Genomic DNA, 20,974 nt, shown 5'->3' on the forward strand with positions numbered 1-20,974 from the left:
AAGAACCAGAAGTTGTTGGTTTTTTAAAAAATAAAATCGATATTATTTTTTAGTATAATCCGTTCATTCACATTATTGTCTATTTAAATAATTTTTTTGTACTTTCTTTTTATGAAATTCTTTATGCCTCAATGGGTAATGAATTTAGAATATTTGCTCCTTAATACTATTTTCAGGACTGGTGAGTTTTATAAAGTTGTAGAAAGGTTGCATTATTCCATCCCCTTCTGAGAAGGCTTATTGTGGCAAAGCTGGAAAGCTTCTGCTATAAAAGAATTATCGACTTGTGGTAAGAGGAGAGGATTTTTTAATTGGTGGTAGCAGTGCGGCCGAGTCCCCCACTTTTCAGTGCTTTAAAAAAGAAAAAAGGTATTCCATACCCTTGAGTACCCCCAGAAAAAAAAGCACTGCCCAATCTGGGGTTGTTTTTGTTTTGTTTTGCAGTGGGGAGGTAGTGGAATGCTAAGGCATTCTTCAGCACCACTGTAATTTGCTGCAGATGCCTGTGATCCGTCTGCCATTTGAAATATCCATAGCACTCCTACACTAATCTCCCACAATGGGTCAGTGTGGAAATTTTCAAGGCAGGCTGCTCACAACTGTTCAATATGGACCCTAGGTAAGCCTTGATGGGGGGAAAGCTGGGTTCAATCCCAGAGCAGGCTGATTATGGCCCTTATTCTGCAGACACTTTTGAAGAAGATGGAACTTGGAGCTAGGATTTATTTTTATTTTATTCATTTATTAAATTTCTATACAACCCTTCCTCCCAATGGTGCCCAGGGTGGCAGCAACAATAAAGCAGCAAGACAATCCAATTAAAAACAAATTAGAGAAAACATGTAAAACATTTTATAACTTTAGGAACATCTAAGACAAAAGTTCATTTGCAACTCTCTAGAATTGTATTCCTTAAACCTATTTTGGATGCTTTCAGGCTGTCATTATTTTCAGATGGGATTCAATCACATACCAGCAAATTTGTGTTGTACAATTACAGTTGATTGGGAGATTTTGCATAACAAATCTGCTTACCCAGAAAGATCAGACTTTTTGCAATAAGGAAAGGGATGCATTGTGGAACAACACTTGCTTTGACACAATGCCATCTAACCTTCCCATTAGCAAATCAGAATGAAAGTTCATTAAATAACCTATGTTGTTTAATTTCCCTTCAAACAAATCAGGAATGAAGAAGAGGTCTGGAAGCATCATTTGTGACTTTTCTTGCCCTATGCAACGAATAGAGCTGTGACCTTTCGGGTACATAAGACCTGCTCTCATGCACTTTCTGCTCCCAGAAAATACAGAGTGTATGCATGTACATAGATATTCAGCAGCTGTGAGGCCGGCCAGGTTGCTTTCTCGAGATTGTGCAGTTAAGCATACTTTATGGGAAACCAATGCATTTTTGTTTCTTCCACAGGATACTATGGGGATGGTCTAAATGCCATCATTGTGTTTGCTGCATGTTTTCTGCCAGACAGCAGTCGAACTGATTACAACTATGTCATGGAAAACCTTTTCCTGTGAGTGATGAGGCATGAACAATGTGGTCATCATGTCTTTGAAGTTAATGCCTGCACTTGTGTTGTGATAGATAACAATCTTATTTGAGAAATAAGCTGAAGGTTTAAAAGTGACCTAAATGCATCAGAAATGTGTGTTCCTTTGTCATTTAATGCTTCCCTGTGAAAGACGTTTGGTTTGTGCACATAAAGCAAAAAGAAAAAGGAAAAAAAGAATTAGAGCCCATAGATCTGTATGCCTCCTTCCTACTATTCTCCAAGGTTTGTAATACGTCAGGGGACTTCCGGTTGGCGCCAGCGCTTAATGGCGGTCTCCCGCTGAGCTCCGCTCAGGGAGACTGCTCCACGAGTTCGGGTTTGACCGCTACGGCAAAGCGGGGACCCCTAAAATCACAGGCGCAAAAGCCTGGGAACACGGAGACTCGGTGGGCACCTTAAGCGCCCCCCTTTACCGCAAAGGAGCCTTTTTAAAGGCTCCAGCCCGTGGAGCGAAGCCGCGTCGCCATTAGCGGAGAGCGCCGATTCCTTCCTGACATTTGGACTGAATTGGATTACCCGTGAGTAAGACGGAAAGATATTATTAAAAGAAATTTCAAGAATTTGGCTGAAAACGGAGAAGGCAAAAAATAAGGAAGTCTGCCTTCCTCGGACTGCATGTAAACAAAGCAATGAAATAGGAAGCTGCAATTTGACAGGAAGCAGCTTTAAACTTAACGGACTCAGACATTGGACTTAATTCCCCCCCGCAGCAGGCAGGGGCAGGGGGGGGGGGAAATTGTGAACTGTTATACCTGCACGGAAGAAGCATAGAAGGGGAGACTTCTGCCGTTCTGAACCCTTGGGGAGGACTGCCTGGAAAGTGAGTCACCGGGACGGAGAGCTGTCATTTAGAGACTGGTAACAAAGTTGGCTTTTTATACCTTTTGCAACAAGTAAACACTTTATTGGATACAAATGGGCACTTTGGAAAGATACATCTGAGTATATTTGGAGAATATTGCAATAGTCTGTTACTATTGTTTTTCTTTTGAAGGGAACTTTTTGTTTTTGGTACTTGGAACTTTGAGCGGCTCCCTCTAGAGGCCGCAGAAAAATTGTTACAATTGTTGCAATTTTTACTGTGAGAAACAGGCCTGTGGAATTTCCCATTTGAAAGCTATTCCCGTGGGAATGACCTTGGGACATGAGTGGCCCAATAGAAGCAAGAGTAACGAGAGCTAAAGGAAAAGTGGAACAAAAGAGAAGGGCCTCAGTAACAAATCCAGTTGTACCTGTTATGACTTCTCCCATGGATGCTGCAGCTGTGGCCAATGCATTAGTTAGAATAAACGAATCTCTGGAAGCGCTTACGAAGCAGAGCACTGAAAATTCTAAACAGCTGAATGAACTGTCAACAAAAATAGATAAAAATACAGAGACAATAAATAAATTAGTTCAAGAAAGTGAGGCAACCAGAAAGATTGCAGAGGAAGCGAAAACCTCTGCAGAAGAAGCGAAAGTTTCTGCAGAAAATACACAGGAAAAGTTGGTGCCAGTCTGTAAAAAGCTAGAAGAACATGATGCTGCCCTGTCTTTATTGGAATTACAGAGGAAAAACAGAAATCTAAGATTAAGATTGATTCCAGAAAATGAAAAGGACAATCTGACAGAATATCTTACAAAAGAATTTCTGGAATTTTGGCAGGACAGCTTGAAAGAAGAGGAATTTAAGATAACAACTGCTTTCAGACTGGGCAGGAAACAAAACAGAAAGAGCCCTAGAGATTGTTTAATAACTTTGAGATCTCAGGAGGAGAGGGACAAGATACTAAATTTACATTTTCAAAGAGCTCTTGAGATTGGAGATTTTCGTGTTCAGATCTTTAAAGATATTCCTAAATATATCTTGGAAGTCAGGACCTACTATAAGGATTTGGTCACTTTACTGAGAAAGAACAACATACCATTCAGATGGGAGTTCCCGCAAGGCCTGTCCTTCAATTACAAAGGAAAGAAAATCAAGATAAAAACAGTGCTAGATGAACAATTTTTGGCAAGGAACGAGGAGGACCTTCAGAAGGAAACGGTGGAAACTATAGACTCAGCAAAAATACCGGATATTTCAAACTTATCTTTTGGAGCTAAAACACTAACAGAAGAAGGTTTACTTGGAGCAGTTGGAGGAGTATCTAAGTAAAAAAACAAGATGTCTCTGCAAATTTTAAGCTGGAATTGTAATGGACTGAACCATCCTAGAAAAAGGAGGGAGGTGTTTCATATTTTGAAAAAAGAACAATTAGACTTGATTTGCTTACAAGAAACTCATGTGACCAGAATACATCGAAAACTACTCATTAATAAAAGATTAGGACAAGAATTTATTTCATCTGACAAAGTGAAGAAAAGAGGAGTGGTAATTTATGCAAAGGAAAGATTGGCACCTAAACTAAAATTTAAAGATGAACAAGGAAGATATTTGGCAATTGAAATTCAAGTTCAAGGAGAAAAATTATTGGTAATAGGAGTTTATGCACCGAATGAAGGGAAGTCAGAATTCTTTAAGAAATTGCACGAGACACTAATGGACTATCTAGACTATAATGTAATTTTAATGGGAGACATGAATGGAGTGGTCTCTACAAATATGGATAAAGCACAAAGACAGGTGGTCTCCAAGGATGGGAGACTACCTAAGACCTTTTTTGAAATGACTGACAATATGAACCTGATTGACATTTGGAGAACAAGAAACCCTCTTGAGAGAGAGGGAACTTTTTTCTCTGAGGCAAAAATGACTTGGACTAGAATCGACCAAATATGGATATCTAGTGGGATGGCACCAAAGATTAAAAAAATGGAAATCTGCCCAAAGACTTGTTCCGACCATAACGCCGTAAAGATGGAGATGAACCCAACAACAGCTGGTTCCTTTAGATGGAGGATGAATGACTCCCTGTTTAGAGATGAAGAGGTGTACAAAAAGGCCCAGAAAGCAATAAAGGATTACTTTGAGATAAATCTGAGAACAGAAGTGGAAAAAAGAGTAATTTGGGACGCAAGTAAAGCCGTCATGCGAGGTTTTTTAATACAACAGAATGCCATAAAAAGGAAGAGACAGAATGAGCAAAAGGATAAGATTTTGGAAAAGATAAAAGAAGGAGAAAAAAGACTGAGATCTAAACCAAAGTCACATGAAATTTTGAGAGAAATTAAGTTTTACCAGAGACAATATATGGAACTGATGAACCAAGAGATAGAATGGAAAATAAAACAAATGAGACAAAGGACATTTGAATCGGCAGATAAATGTGGGAAATTTTTGGCATGGCAATTGAAGAAGAGACAAAAACAGAATACGGTTACCAATTTAGAAGTGGAGGGAAAGAACATTTATAAACCAAATGAGATTAGAAACTGTTTTCAGAGTTATTTCAAGAGACTTTATGCACAAGGGCCGGTGAATGAAAAAGAAATAGAAGAATTTCTTAAAAAATATGGATTACAAAAAATTTCTGAACAAAGTAGAGTGATTTTGAACCAGAAGATAACTGACCAAGAAATTGAGGGAGCCATTCAAAATATGCAATTGGGAAAATCTCCAGGACCTGATGGACTGACCTCCAGATATTACAAAGCTTTGAAAGAATGGCTTATGCAACCGTTGAAGGAGGTCTGCAACGAAATTTTAGAGGGGAAGAAGGCACCTGAATCGTGGAAAGAAGCTTACATTACACTTATACCAAAGACAGAGACTGAAAAAAACCAGGTTAAGAACTACCGCCCTATATCACTACTCAATGTGGATTACAAAATTTTTGCAGACATTTTGGCAAAAAGACTGAAAAGAGTTTTGGTGGGGGAGATTCATAAGGACCAAGCGGGCTTTCTTCCAGGAAGACATTTGTCAGACAATGTGAGAAACATAATAGACATTATGGAGTTATTGGAAGTTAATATTAACACTAAGGCAGTTTTAATATTTGTGGACGCGGAGAAGGCCTTTGACAACATTTCTTGGAAGTTTATGAGAAAGAATCTTCAAGGGATGGGGGTAGGCCAAGGTTTTGAAAATGGTATAAGTGCAATTTATTCTGAACAAAAAGCAAAATTGATTGTAAATAATGTGGTTACAGAAGAGCTTGCTATTGAGAAAGGGACACGACAGGGATGCCCAATATCCCCACTACTTTTTATATCGGTCCTGGAGGTCTTATTAAACATGATTAGAGAGGATCAGCTGGTTAAAGGGATTCAGGTCGGAGCTAAACAGTATAAACTGAGAGCATTTGCAGATGACCTAGTTTTAACCTTGCAAGAGCCAGACACTAGTACGAAAAGAGTCTTAGAATTAATACAAATATTTGGTCAAGTAGCAGGTTTTAAGCTGAACAAACAGAAAACGAAAGTACTGGATAAAAATTTAACAGCTGTTGAAAGGGAGAAGTTTCAGAGTGAAACTGGTCTGACAGTAGCAAAGAAGGTGAAATACCTAGGGATTAATTTGACATCTAAGAATGTGAACTTAGTTAAAGACAATTATGAGAAATGTTGGTCAGAAGTTAAGAAAGATCTAGAAACATGGTCAAATTTGAAACTTTCCTTGTTGGGCAGAATTGCAGTTATCAAGATGAACGTCTTGCCGAGAATGCTGTTTTTGTTTCAAACATTGCAGATTCTGGACAAAATGGAATGTTTCAAGAGGTGGCAGAAAGATATATCTAAATTTGTCTGGCAGGGCAAAAAGCCCAGAATAAAATTTAAGATATTAACAGATGCAAAAGAAAGAGGGGGATTTGCCCTGCCGGACTTAAAGCTTTATTATGAATCAGCGGCTTTCTGCTGGCTGAAAAACTGGCTGCTTCTTGAAAATACAGACATTTTGGATCTGGAAGGGTTCAATAATAGATTCGGCTGGCATGCGTATATATGGTATGACAAGGTTAAAGCTCATCAAGGTTTTAAAAACCATATTGTTAGGAAAGCATTATATAATGTGTGGACACGGTATAAAGATTTGTTAGAAAACAAAACCCCTAGGTGGTTGTCACCAATGGAAGCTAAGGAAGTGAAAAAACTTAATATGGAATCAAAATGGCCAAAATATTGGGAAATTATAGAATATGAGGAGGGAAAAGTGAAATTGCAGAGTTACGAGAAACTGAAGTCAAAAGTAAGAGATTGGTTACATTACTATCAGATAAATGAAGTTTTTAAACAGGACAGGAAAATTGGCTTCCAGGTGGAGAGGTCAAAATTAGAAACAGAGCTTTTGGAACCCAGTACTAAAAATTTGTCAAGAATGTATAACTTGCTGTTGAAATGGAATACACAGGATGAGACGGTTAAATCAGCTATGATTAAATGGGCACAAGATATCGGTCATGACATTATGTTTGCTGACTGGGAACAGCTATGGACCACCGGTATAAAGTTTACGGCATGTAATGCCTTAAGAGAAAACATTATGAAAATGATCTATAGGTGGTACATGACTCCAGTCAAGCTTGCAAAAATTTACCACATGCCCAATAATAAATGTTGGAAATGTAAGGAAACTGAAGGTACCTTTTACCACCTTTGGTGGACGTGCCCAAGGATTAAGGTCTTCTGGGAAATGATTTATAATGAAATGAAGAAGGTGCTTAAATGCACATTTGTGAAGAAACCAGAAGCCTTTCTCCTGGGCATGGTGGGCCAATTGGTATCAAGGAAAGATAGGATGTTTTTTATGTATGCTACAACAGCAGCAAGAGTACTTCTAGCAAAGTACTGGAAGACACAAGAACTACCCACACTGGAAGAATGGCAGACCAAGGTGATTGACTACATGGGACTGGCGGAGATGACTGGCAGAATCCGTGACCAAGGGAGAGAGACGGTGGAAGAAGATTGGAAGAAATTTAAAGTTTATCTCAAGAACTGTTGTAAAATTAATGAGTGCTAAAATGTCTTGGGTCAGGTAAAACAGAATTGCGGGGAAAAATAATTGGATATGAGAAAAAGGATTCAAAGGGAAAAAAAGTGTTATAAGTTGACATTGGGGCTTGCTGGAAAACTTTAAAACAGGGATGCAGAAAGGGGAGGTATGAGGAAGTCGATGAAAGAAGGTTTAAGAAAAAATGTGAAGAAATTATACGTGTTTGTATGTTTGTTTGTTTTTGTATTGTTTTGTATTGTCTATTATTAAGTGTTAAAAAACCAATAAAAATTTTATAAAAAAAAAAAGGTTTGTAATATGTCTATGCTGTTTTGAGTTAGAATCACCCAGAGATGACCCATAATAATAACTCTTTTTCTCTTGCTTTACTACTGGTGATGGAATTTGTCCTAACTGAATGTTAGAAGGACTATTCATACATGACAGCTCATACACAAAGCCAGTGAATGCCATCTTCCAGCCTTTGACCCTGGTACTGAATCCCATATATTGACATGGAGGCTGCTTCTCGTGACTTTTTCCTATTCCACTTGGATAGTAGAGGAAAGGAGGAATGAGGAGAATCATATCAGAAGAGGCATGCTAGCTAAATTGGAAATGGGGCTTATGAGATTGCCCCCCCCAATGCACCTCAGTCCCACTCACTAAAATTCCTTCCTGCGTCCAACTTATCATAAGTGGAGGAGCTATGGCAAAGTGACTCCTATGTCATCTATTCTTCAGTATGAATTCAGCCATTCTCTGGTTCAAATAAGGAATGGCTTCCTTGATCTCCATTTAACCTGCCAGTGCTGAAATAATAAAACTTCAGTCTCAAATGTTGACCATATTGTGGATTAAGGATGATGCAAGTCTTCTGGTTGAATTTCCTGCCACTCATTGTGTCCTGGGGTTTCTACACTTATTTTCTGACTTTCCTCGCAATGGAAGCAGGTGTAGACATTTCCCTGCTCTTTGTTTGAGCTCCCACTATTCTAAAAAATAAAATTAGTATGGCCCTCTTGGTTAAATATCCAACACACCTAGAGGGTATATGTGCCAATTTTGACGTGTGCCACATGTGTAGTTATTTAGCATATAAATGTAGCACATGTGGGGTTGGATTGGTACATATGATACTGCAGAGGGTAGCATGACCAGTTCACCCACTCTGGACACTGAGCTGAATGTGGGCTGCAGGGGGCGCTGCAACAATGATTTAGAATAGAAGGTTGGGGGGCGCGCTTCTGAAATATGAAAGCCCAAGGGCAGATCTACACTTTTCGTTTATTACATAAAAATGCGTTATTAAAATGTGACAGCAGATGAAGCCACCGGCAATGGGAAACTGCTGTTAAGCACTATAGAACGTTAGTTTAAAAATGTTTAGAAGACAAATGTAGATCCAGCCCAAGTCTGCCACTGACTACAGGAGCCCTATTAGTTAATAGTGAAATTTATGAAAACTTTAGCCATTGCTTATATCACAAGATTGTACTCTTTTGAAGAGCAAAGAATAGGTTTTGAACAAATTATTCATTGTCCCCCTCTCCTCATTCATTTTCTCTCTCTGTTTCCATTCAGATATGTAATAAGTACCTTGGAGCTCATGGTTGCTGAAGACTATATGATTGTTTACTTGAACGGAGCCACACCAAGGAGAAAGATGCCAGGACTGGGATGGATGAAAAGATGTTACCAGATGATTGACAGGCGGTCTGTAGCTCATGGCTTGCTTTCTATCTATTGTGTCTGGCTTGCCATACCTATTATTTTAAAGCCCTCTCCCCATTTCTCCTTCAATATACTAATATATGCAGGAGCTAGTTTCACACTTCCCACCAAACACTAGAGAAGAAGGGCATTTGGTGTGGCATGTCAAAAGTGCATGAATCCTGACTAGGGCCGAAGATGCACATGACCAAGATTTTTCTTGGGCAATATATATTGCTTTGAAGGCTTAAATGTGTTTCTTTTCAAACACAGGTTAAGGAAGAACTTGAAATCCTTCATCATTGTTCACCCCTCTTGGTTTATCAGAACAATTTTAGCAGTGACACGGCCTTTTATAAGGTAATAGTTCCACACTCTTACAAGTGCTGAGATGGTGCCTGGTCAGAGGTCCTTCTAAAGCTGTTTTTGTTAACAGAATAAGAGAAATGGACAAGAAAAATGTTATGAGGGAAACCATCAAATGGTTTATTCAAAATAACTCCAAGAGAAACTGTTACTGTGTGAAAGCTGATGGTAAAAAGTGTGAGCTGTGAGCCAAGGAGTCCTTATCCTAATATTATCTCAGCAATGAGATTAGTAGTTGATTTAAGACAAGGTGTCCAGTTTGGCCTGAGAGCTCATTCCCTCCAAAACTAAGGCCAGCTGGAGACATCAGCTGATGGGGTTCTGTTCTGCATTAGGTGCATCCAGCAGTCACTCACAGGAAACTGGTGCGTAGCCAAAGCATCACAATTTAATCTCCCACTCATCAACTGATGAGCATAGGGTTAAATCCTGCAGTGTGTTCCCTGTGGGGAATGTGCTGGCAAAGCAGAACCCTCCCTCCACCCTTGTGGGTCAACTTTTACAGGTGGGTGGTCCTAGGCCAAAAAGGCTCCCCACCCCTCAGGTGAATCATTACCATTTCACCTCATCCTTCCCCTTCTACAAAATGAGGGTAGCCACGTCAACCCACATTGCAATGCTCATGTGTGGGCTCCTACTCTCCATGATGCTCCTGTAAAAACACTAAATATATACTGAAGATACAGTGCAGCAGTGTTCACATGTGAAACTTAAAGGTGATTGATTCAGCTTTTTTCTTATTGAATATGGAAAACTATCATGGCACTCGGTATCTTGCATATTTGTGAATGTATCTTATTTATTTAATTAATTAATGGTCCTTTTTGTGTTTTCAGCTCAAAATTCAGCAGTAAGATAAAATATGTGAGCACTTTGGCAGAGCTCAGTGAACTAATTCCAATGGAATATGTAAATATCCCTGAAAGTATTGTCAAGTAAGTGAAAAACAATAAGAGCATAATAATTAGAAATGTTACCTTTATGAAACTAAATAATTGCTATTTTAGGGAGCAATCTTATGCTCCCAGGAAGGTAGGCCGAGGGGCTGCTGTATCCAGTCGCCCCTCTGGGGGTGGAGAAGGAGGTGGATCCACAGAGACGTCTTTGTTACAGCAGCAGAAAGATCAACCGCCATCACTCTGGTAGAATTGGCTGGAAAAAGGTAGGCGAGGAAGACTTTGGACCAAAGACCCAAGGCCCTCCCTGTTGCCCTGACATACCCCCCCACACAAACCCATACAAGTGAGACAAACTACACCAGCCCTGGAGCTGCTGCCATAGTTATTTTCACTCCCACTGAAACCAATGGAAGGGGGATTGTTCAAAACAACAGAGGGGGAAATAAAGCTTCCCCTGTTTGTCTGCCCTTGCTGGTGCAAGGCCCAAAGGGTTCGGAGATAGTTCCTCTGCCATCGACTCTTTCTCTCTCCCCCCGCCCTGCCTGCCGCACCTCCATGGGTACCTAGTCTGCAACACGCTCCCCATTCTGATCCAAAGGTGCAGTCAGGCTCAGGGCCTCAGTCCAGATTGGCAGCTCCACAACGGCTTTTTCTCTAAAATACATGTGGTCAGTTTATGAGTGTGTTTCCCCGCAAGTGTGAACAGTGTAACATGTAGTTAGCTCTAAAGCATGAAGATATGAACAGGGTAAATGAACTTTGTTGTAGATTAAAATTGTGTGCAAATGGGGGCATCACCTCTTACATTATTTTATTAGAACTGATTTTGCACAGAAGCTAAGATACTGGGCTGTGAAGATGGAAGTCCCTGATTTAGATCTCACCCCTGCCATATAATTAATTAGGTGGCCTTAGGCAAGCAACCATTGTTCACTCTCTGTCACTCAGGATTATTCTGTGTCTCAGGATTATTACTACTAGTAATAATCATGCTTTGCATTTACATAATAACATTTGTATATATATATTGTCTCTCTTGACATATTTTTTTATAAAAGAAGCTAGGAGAGCTCATAATTAGCTTGAAATATGTGGAGACTTCAGATTTTGAATATAAGTCCTAAGAAATACGGTGGAAAATAAGGAAGTTCTGTTCTGAAAATATTATCTTGCTAATTGTTGGGAAATAATAAAGTTGAAAGGTGATGATAACCAGAAATAGCATGAATGTCACAAATTAGGGTGTTCCATTAATAGATAAATCAGATTGAAAATTTGGAAGATAGCAAATTGCTAGTCTGAGGAAATTTAAAATAATACTTCCAAGGTTTTTATCTCTTTGGTTTCTTTGTTTCTTTTCCTACTGTACATAGTTCTCTCATTGAAAAGTCCTCTTCTTTATAAATAATAGCTATGTTGTACCATGTGGAAGACCTAGATTTGGCATGTTGCAATCAGCCTCCCTTCTCCTTTCCCTATCACCTGACAGGCAACTAAGATGTCAGGTTTTTAAGCAGATGACATATATTTAAAATGTACCCATCACTGCAGATACTAAAGAGTTGAAATCCCCTGATTAAGGTTTAGAACATCATAATAAAAGATGTTGGGTAAAGCCCAAGGAAACATGATCTGATGATACATGGACATGTTTACATTTCATCTAAAGATCATCAATGTAAACAATGAAAACTGGGCTCTACTGAGGTGCTATCCCATAGGCATTAAAAGGGAGGTGGAACCAAGGTAGAAAGGCATATGGACCCACTGTTATACATTAAAATATCTACATCTGGTGCCTTATTTCTGAACAGATAAAGATTCTGGAAGTGTGGCATTTCCTCTGTTTGACAAATCCTTGGACAACCATATCAGGTTTTGAAATAACCATAACTTCTTGTTCTCGCTCCAAAAAGCTGGAATAACATACCCATATCCATGCCATTTCCTTCTTACAGCAGGTTATCTCCCATAACTCTACATTTAAACTAGCTGATGTATTAATAATATTAATAATAGGTTCCTTGTTCATTTAAATATAGAGGTGAAATACTTGGCATAAAGGCGGCAGTTGCATATCATTTGACCTATGTTTTTGTCCTTCACCCACTTTTATCTTGAAAGGTATGAAGAAGACAGGTCCTTTCAGAGAAGAGTAAGGTAACACTCTTGCTCTGCTGCAGCTTGTGTTGATGTTTCTGACTGTGAGGTAGTGTGATGGGCTGACTATTACAGGCACAAAAGAACTCCCATAGCTCTGTATAATGGGACTCTGTTGATGAGTTCCATTGAGTTCAGCCTTGTTTCTAACTAAAGAATGCTAAACTGGAAAAATAGGTGACTTTGCCTGCAGCTGCTAACTCGTTAGTTACAGCACTGTTGCTGTCTTTGTACAGCAATGCATGCCACAGACACTCATGCTCTGCTACCTTAATGTGCCCACTTCCAGAGTAACTAAATATATGAAACATGAAACTGATAGGTCAATGACACCATAGGGAACTGAAGATCTATATCTGGGGCTGAATTTAAAAAAAGCATGTACCTTGCTTGATCTTTGCTCTGCTTTTGGCCTGCTTCTGTCTTATGCTCTGCTCGCTTCTTCTTCTCCTCCCCCCACTGCCCCTGCTCTGGAAACATCTGTAACTTTTATTCATGCAGACTGGATGAAGAGCTGAGGGAAGCATCAGCAAAGTAAGACAGCATTCTGGTAATCAGTGGCATTATATCTATTTCAAGGAAACAGTGCTATTTTGTACATGCCTACTCAGGAATAATCCCATTGAGTTCAATGGGATTTATTCCAAGGTTGGTGTGTACCATTGACCTCTATGCACTTATCACTAAGCTCATTCAAAAATCACAGCCACACTTCATATCCTAAGCCAGCTTTCTCCAACCCAATGCCCTCCAGACGCTTGGGACTACAACTTCCACCATCCCTAACCACTGGCCAGGCTGGCTGGGGCTGATAGGAGTTCTCACCCCAAACACCTGGAGAGTACCAGATTGGAGAAATACTTGATAAAAATAGGTCCCATTGATTTGAGTGAAACATACCTCTTAATCAGATTTGCTGTGCTGATAGCTTGGGAAACGTTCCTTAAATAAACTGTTATTTTTACTTGGATTCCTTGTTGACCTTTGTGAAACACACACACGCACACGCACACACACACGTTTATACTTATTTACTTAGCTATGCAGGCCTCTAATATAATATCTGGCAAATTGCTTGAAAATAAATACTTTGTAGGAAACCAGTTGATCCTGTTCACAAACTCTAAATCAGACTGAGCCAGCTGAAGATCATTGGGAATTATCTAAAGAGTACATTCTCACTGACCTCCAGGCCTGTCGTTTGTCATAGGTAGCCATCTTGTGGTTAAGAGAATATAGCATAGTATTTCTTGTCACGAAGCCACAGATCATTAGATTTGATGCAGGTAACAAGCCTGACAACTCTTATGTTCAAGGAAGTGGTTTGGCTGTGCTTTGGCTGCCACAACTATTGCATGAGCTTTAGAAGCCTTTGTTTCTTTGAGGGTAACTAATGATGCTGTTACAGAAGCTGTGCGGATCAAAGTCTACCTTTCCAAAAGCATAAGCGGCCAAAAGATTACTTTATTACACAATTTTGAGCTCTACCGCTAAGTTCTAAAGCTTGTAGTCACTTTGAATGGTGCTTAGAACTGGAGCGAAGCCAATCTGCAATCCTCTTTATACAATGTAACCCCAGGAACCCCAGCACCATTCATGATGATTACATATGAAGTTTCCTGCATTACATCAACAAAGCTGGCTCCATGGTGGTTGGATGTATTTACAATGGCACACAGCCACCTCCTGTATTGTTGATGCTGCTTTACCACATCTGGCCGGGGTGGCTAATATTGGTACATCAGCACCTGCGATTTATAGAGGGAAGCGTAATATTTTAGTGAATAGAAACTTTTCGGATGTAGCACATACCCTTTTTTATGCATGCTTATCCAGAGCTAAGCGAATAGAATTCAGCTTACTCCCATGTGGGGGACTCCCTGGTCCTGAATGGGGTAACTCTGCCCATAAAGGACCAAGTGCACAGCCTGGGGGCCATTTTGGACTCACAATTCTGCATGGAGGTGCAGGTTAACTCTGTATCCAGGGCAACTGTCTACCAGCTCCATCTGGTATGCTGGCTGAAGCCCTACCTGCCTGCGCCCTATCTTGCCAGAGTGGTACATGCTCTGGTTATCTCCCACTTCAACTACAGCAATGTGCTCTACATGGGGCTACCTTTGAAGGTAACTCAGAAACTACAACTAATCCAGAATGCGGCAGCTAGACTGGTGACTGGGAATGGCTGCCAGGACCATATAACACCGGTCCTGAAATATCTACATTGGCTTCTGGTATGTTTCCAAGCACAATTCAAAGTGCTGGTGCTGACCTTTAAAGCCCTAAATGATGATCAAGGGTCTGGAAACCAAGCCTTATGGGGAATGGTTGAAGGAGCTGGGTATGTTTACCCTGGAAAGGAGAAGACTAAGTGGAGCTATGATAGCCATCTTCAAAAATCTCAAGGGCTGTCATGTGGAAGAGGGAACCAGCCTGTTTTCTCCTGTTCTGGGGGGTAGGACTCAAACCAATGGTTTCAAGTGACAAGAAAGGAGATTCTGACTAAACACCAGGAAGACCTTTCTGACAGTAAGAGCTGTTCAACAGTGGGATGGTCTTCCTTGGGAGGTTGTGGATTCTCCTTCACTGGAGGTTTTTAAGCAGGGGTTGGGTGGCCATCTGTCATGGATGCTTCAGTTGAGATTCCTGAATTGCAGGGAGTTGGACTAGATGACCCTTGGGATCCCTTTCAACTCTACAATTCTATGATTCTATGATAAATGGCATTGGCCCTGTATACCTGAAGGAGTGTCTCCACCCCCATCTTTCAGCCTGGACACTGAGATCTGGCTCCGAGGGCCTTCTGGCAGTTCCCTCACTGCCAGAAGTGAATAATAATAATAATAATAATAATAATAATAATAATAATAATAATTTTATTATTTATTTATATTATTATTTATTATTTGAAGTTACAGGAAACCAGGCAGATGGCCTTCTCAGTAGTGGTGCCCGCCCTTCCATCAGATGTCAAAGAAATAAACAATTATATGACTAATAGAAGACATCTGAAGGCAGCCCTGTATTGGGACGTTTTAAATGTTTCATTATGTTTTACGGGAAGTTTTTAATTTTTGATGTTTTATCATGTTTTTAATATTCTGTTGGGAGCCACCCAGGGTGGCTGGGGAGGCCCGGCCAGATGGGCAGGGTATAAGCAGTGTAACAACAACAACAACAACAACAACTTTATTAATTAGATACCACGCATCTGACTGGGTTGCCCTGGCCATTCTAGGCAGCTCCCAACGAAGTATTAAAAGCACAATAAAATATCAACCAGTGCTATTTTTTTAGAAAAAGAGGTGCCAGAACTCACCATGAACTTATAACTTATAATGGCAATGGAACCCACCTGAGAGGGGCTCGAACTGAATTCCGGTGAGTTCCAGCTGAAAAAAGACCTGGGTATAACCATTAGTAGTAGTAGTAGTAGTTGTTGTTACTACTACTACTACTACTTCTTCCAGGCAACTGTCTATAGGAATAAGTTGTTAATGTATTTAACCTTGCATACCCTTAAGACTTTTTAAAGTGGCTGATTCCAATGGGATAGCCTAGTTAGTCTGTTTCAACTAAAAAAGTGTCTTCTGGCATCTTAAAGACAATCAGGTTTATTATGGCATAGAGTTTTGTGGGTTCAGCAGGGAGGGCAATTCTTTTTGCCTCTATAATCACTTCATGCAGCTGAGGAAGTGAACTTGGCCCACAAAACTGTATGCCTCGCCTCAATATATTTCTTATGTTTAAAATAAATGAATTACTTCCCTGTCTAAAAAGAGGGTTGTGTGTGTTTTTTACTACTGTTCATTTCCACTTGTCTTCAGAGCAAGCTGTCTTTCAAATGAGCCAGAAATAACTTCAGTCCAGCAGGAGTAAGAATTTACAATTAATTATGGCATTATATTTCCATTTTATTTCATGATCATGCAGTGTAAGAGACGCTGAAGAACTGGGTAAACTCCAGGTGGTCTGTTCCAAATCCATATACTTACATGGTTTGTCTAGCTAGCTTTTTCTAGTGCTGCTAGAAAATAACTCATTATTTTTTAAAAATGCAATGGTACACTTTTAAATAATTCACGTTTTAAAGTGGTGCACTATTCTGTGCTGCCCACGTATGAGAAAGATCTTCAAACATCAGGTTGAAATGGTAAACAGGTTAGTCCATGAAACCTATCTGATTGACTTATAGAACACAAGTAAAATGATTTGCAGCATTCATATACTTTTAATGACGTCTTTCTAGAGTCTACCCAGTCCTCCTTCCAAAGTCTTTTCCATCCAGGTCTCTTCCCATTTCCCTGCATTTGTAGTTTGAATATCAAATGCTTTCTTCAAAAAAGCAGATGCATTTTGCATGTTTTGAATTTCATTCTCTAGTTCAGGAAATAGCTTTCCAGAATAAACGTTTACTTCTCAAGGTAAATATCAGCAATAAGAATGCACTTGGTTGTAGTTCTTTATTCCACATTGATATAGGATAGGATAGGATAGACAAGATGTCATATTGTAAACAAACCAAAGGTCTAGGGCCCTAGTACAAGAAAGTCATCACTAAGCACCATTGAAATCAACAGGACAGATGAATCGTAACTAATTAAGACCCATTACCGTAATCTCAATGGGATGTAAGCACAACTTGCTTTAGGGTTGTAAGGTATAGATTCTTCTTGCTTCTCATTTTTGACAATGCATATAAATTTGTATTGATTAAATTGGACACTGGTTTTTGTAGGGAGGGTGTGAATCTTTCTCTGTGCATCTTTGTAAAGTTCAGGCAATACTGTATTGGTCTGAATATAAGCCTCACTTTCCCCCCAAATTCCGACCGTGAAAAGTTAAAGTGTGGCTTATATTTGCAACCTTACGGTATGCAGCCAGGAGCGTGGGGCAAACAGTGCCAGGAGTGCGGCAAAGTGGCACCTGCCCTGTGCGTAGTCCCCCGTCCTCTCCCCCAAGGCCGGGAAGGGGAAAGGCCGACGGCAACGCAACACAGCTCCCCTCCCCCAGGTATGCAGCCAGGAGCAGTGAGGAATGGCGCTGCTTATATCCAGGGTGTTTTTTTTCTCCCCCCCCCCCCCAACTTTAAAGGTGCAGCTTGTATTCAGGTGCAGCTTATATTCGGGCCAATACAGTATTTAAAAAGAATGGGTATACCATTCTTGTTCATCACTGATTATCCTGGATGACATTACATCTAGGAGTAGGTCATAAATAAAGACGACAACTCTTTCAGACTACCAGAAGAGTAAGGCACTAACTCTCCCCTATATATTGGTTTCTTTGTTTCTACTGCCGTGTGCCATAACCTCTCCCCACTATAAATTGGGGAGCTCAGTACCTTGTCTGGGTACCTGCATACCTTCAACATAACATTCTACCATTGCTTCTCTTTTCTCTAGTGGACACTATTTCTTTTTTAAAGTCCTCCTTTACAGTAGCAACATAGGGAGAAGTGAAAAGGGATAGCCAGAAACAACCAAACCACACACACAAACCACATGTGTAAAAATAAAAAGTTGAACACTATACCCTCCAACATGTTGACTCCCAAAACTGGGACACACATCTTCCTGTCCATGCCCCACATGAGTCATGTGACTCATGCAAAATGAATGGTCAAACCATCACACAAGTGCTATAAAACAGGCAGTTACTCACTTTTATTTTCAGAAAGGTAACCTATTTAGACCGGCTGCTATCAGATTTTTCAAGCTAAAGGGTCATCCCAGCTACTTTTTGGGATCCCAATATGGATACAGGCATATAATGATGATTCAGATATGATACACTCAAGTTTCTTGAGACGTATCTTGGGGCTCTCAAGTTCAGTCAAGTATGAGACGATGTGTGCAGAACTAGGTATACACACGATGAAATATTGGGTGTGGGCCAGCACTATAAAATATGCATTGGCATTTCTGTTGCCAACCTTCGAGTCTGCTCTCTGACTTACTTAAGGACTTTTATAAATTCAGAGGGTTCCAACTCTTACATTGCAAAATCAGATCTATTGGTATTGACTTGGAACCCTTGTATAATTCAAGTGAGCAATATATCATAATATTCAATCAAGATTAATGGACATTGAAAAACAAGACATCGAGTCAGCTGTAAATAAAATTTGCTCCCCCAAGATTTATGGTTTAAATCCAACAGATAAAGGGTCACCTATATTTCAAAATTAATAATTCCAGTCCAACACATGGCCCAACGGAAGATTTCCCCCTCACCTTTTGTCAAGGGCAGATATTTATACATTCCCAGAAACGATAGACATTGTGGATGTTTTTTGAATGTGCCAGACACAGTAGAACATATTCTTTTCTACTGTCCATTGTACAACCAGCTATGCAAACGTGTGCTATCCCCTTTTCTGGGTAGCCTAATATCATGGCACAATGAAAATATCAAATTCTATTTGTCTGACATGACCTGGAAGTAACTGCAAGGGTAGCTGAGTTTTTATGAATAGTATCCCTTATAGCGGTGAATGACACTATTTAGCAGGAACAAACTCCAATGAAAACCCTTGTTATCACAAAATTTTATTTGTATATATTTTAAAATTTTATATATGCATGTTTTATTTACAATGCCTAATAAAGGTTTGGTGAAGTAGTATCTATGATCTCATCAAGTATATTTACATTGGTGTTGCCATTTTAATAAAACTATCCATCACAATATTACCTGAGTAATGTTTAGGAGTGCTGAAGTGTTGTGCATGTTTTATTCCTGTTCAATTGCATGTTTGTTCTTTTTGAACAGTTGACTCAAAAGAGGCTCCTGGCATGATTAGGGCATTCCTGAAGAAGGTGGGGAAAGGTGGGGAGAGCATTTTAATAGAGCCCAGGAAATGGTTGGGGTGTCTGGCTTGGGCCATGGGACAAACGCTACTTGGGACTCCTATGAATGCGTCCTGCCCTGTGCTCTTTAGAGGAAGATACATATGCACCAATAAATATATACCATACTAAATGTTTTCTTCTTCTTTTGTTTCCCTAAAGGATTGACATGACAGTGAAAGGAAATCCCTAACTACCTTGGCAAAGTGCAGAAGAGAATTTTCATTTGTTTGGTGTGCCTGGGCGTCGAGGATGGGGACAATTTGGGTTTCTCATTTGAGCACAATCCTCCAGGATGACCCCTGTGCACCAGCCTCATTTCTTTTCATGAGGCTTGTTGGTGCAAGAATAGTTCCTGGTAGATTGCAACCTTTGTTCTCTGATCACTCAGTGCCATTCAGAGTTTTCTGAAGTAAAATAAAAATATATATGGAGGGCTGCTACTGCCAAATAGGCAGCAACGTGCAGATTTGTGCATTACCTTCAGAAGTGCTGCCTGCAATATGCATTTTCCCCTAGTTCTGAATTTTGCCGTCAGTGTGCCTCATCCGTGATTCTGGACGTTTGATTTATTGTTCCATTTTGGCTTCAGCGTATTAACATATCTGTGCCAAGTTACATTAGAAATGTTAATTTCCCTATAACAATGCCCCAGTCCAGTGGCTCCAGTGCATTGGGCTCAATGGGCTCAATTAGGCATGCAGAATTCTGTGCAAGGAGAGACTCAGATTGCTACCTTCCTTGCTTTATGAAAGAACAAACACACATTGCTTCTTAGAAGAATTTGGGGAGCTCGAGCTCACATGAAGCGTTACAAGTGCTTCAGAGACTTCACTGATCTTGGTTTGCCACCAATAGCTATAATTCCACTCCTTTGTTCCCCAAAAAATTCTTAGTATTTTTCTTTCTTTCACTATATCTCAATAGCAGGCACTATGCAGGACTATTCTTGATCACAACAGTGCCATGAATAACAAGGATGGAATGTTTTTTCCTTAATTTTATGTGTTGTTAAGGAAACAGGAATGAAATATACTCAGAGTCGCAAAGTGATTTCATGCTCTTTATTTAGCTCATAGTGGTGAGGAGGAATGAAAGTCCCCTCAAAGTATCTGCTTTATATACATTATTTACACAATGGGCTGATTGGCTAATTCCGGAATTCTACTGTAAGCCAATCAGGTTGTGGATTCACTTCTATCTGGAGCATGATTGGGTGGTTCCTGCCAACCAATCATACTGCTGCATTGTTCTAGGACCAATCAGACTGCTGCATTCTGAATCCTATTGTTCTAGTACCAATCAGACTGCTGCCTTTTGGATCCTATTGTTCTAGGACCAATCAGACTGCTGCAGTTTGGATCCTATTCAACAAGTACATAACAAGGAAGTCCCCAGAGGAGGTAATGCTTGCAGAAGCAAAGGATACTCCTTGTATGAATGAGAATATGTATGGACCTCGGTGAAATCCCAGACTGAAAGGATGCAGGAAGAGAGGCAACATATGCCGAGGTCATCAGATAGTATGCTAACAGCCCCAAAGAGAAAATAAAGGTTCTC

At 40.0% G+C, this 20,974-nt stretch overlaps 1 protein-coding gene across 10 annotated transcripts in view; it reads left to right on the forward strand.

Annotated features, from left to right (window-relative positions):
* The window catches only part of PRUNE2 (prune homolog 2 with BCH domain), a 142,031-nt gene extending 122,094 nt beyond the window's left edge, over window positions 1-19,937 (forward strand). For 3 of the 10 annotated variants that reach the window (XM_083576430.1, XM_083576432.1, XM_083576431.1), the window contains exons 13-20: window positions 1,427-1,529; window positions 9,010-9,141; window positions 9,412-9,498; window positions 10,341-10,439; window positions 12,528-12,563; window positions 13,065-13,097; window positions 16,391-16,438; window positions 19,577-19,937. In XM_083576430.1, the coding sequence (XP_083432556.1) occupies window positions 1,427-1,529; window positions 9,010-9,141; window positions 9,412-9,498; window positions 10,341-10,439; window positions 12,528-12,563; window positions 13,065-13,097; window positions 16,391-16,438; window positions 19,577-19,607 (569 nt within the window). In that variant the 3' untranslated portion in view covers window positions 19,608-19,937. Of the gene's footprint in view, window positions 1-1,426; window positions 1,530-9,009; window positions 9,142-9,411; window positions 9,499-10,340; window positions 10,440-12,527; window positions 12,564-13,064; window positions 13,114-16,390; window positions 16,439-19,576 lie in introns of all 10 variants that reach the window. The other 7 variants (XR_014539751.1, XR_014539752.1, XM_083576433.1 and 4 more) reach the window with 7 other exon arrangements.
* The last annotated feature ends 1,037 nt before the right edge of the window (window positions 19,938-20,974 follow it).

Source organism: Podarcis filfolensis, assembly GCF_964270895.1.
Source record: "Podarcis filfolensis genome assembly, chromosome: 11".
In the NCBI taxonomy this organism is placed as follows: domain Eukaryota; kingdom Metazoa; phylum Chordata; class Lepidosauria; order Squamata; family Lacertidae; genus Podarcis; species Podarcis filfolensis.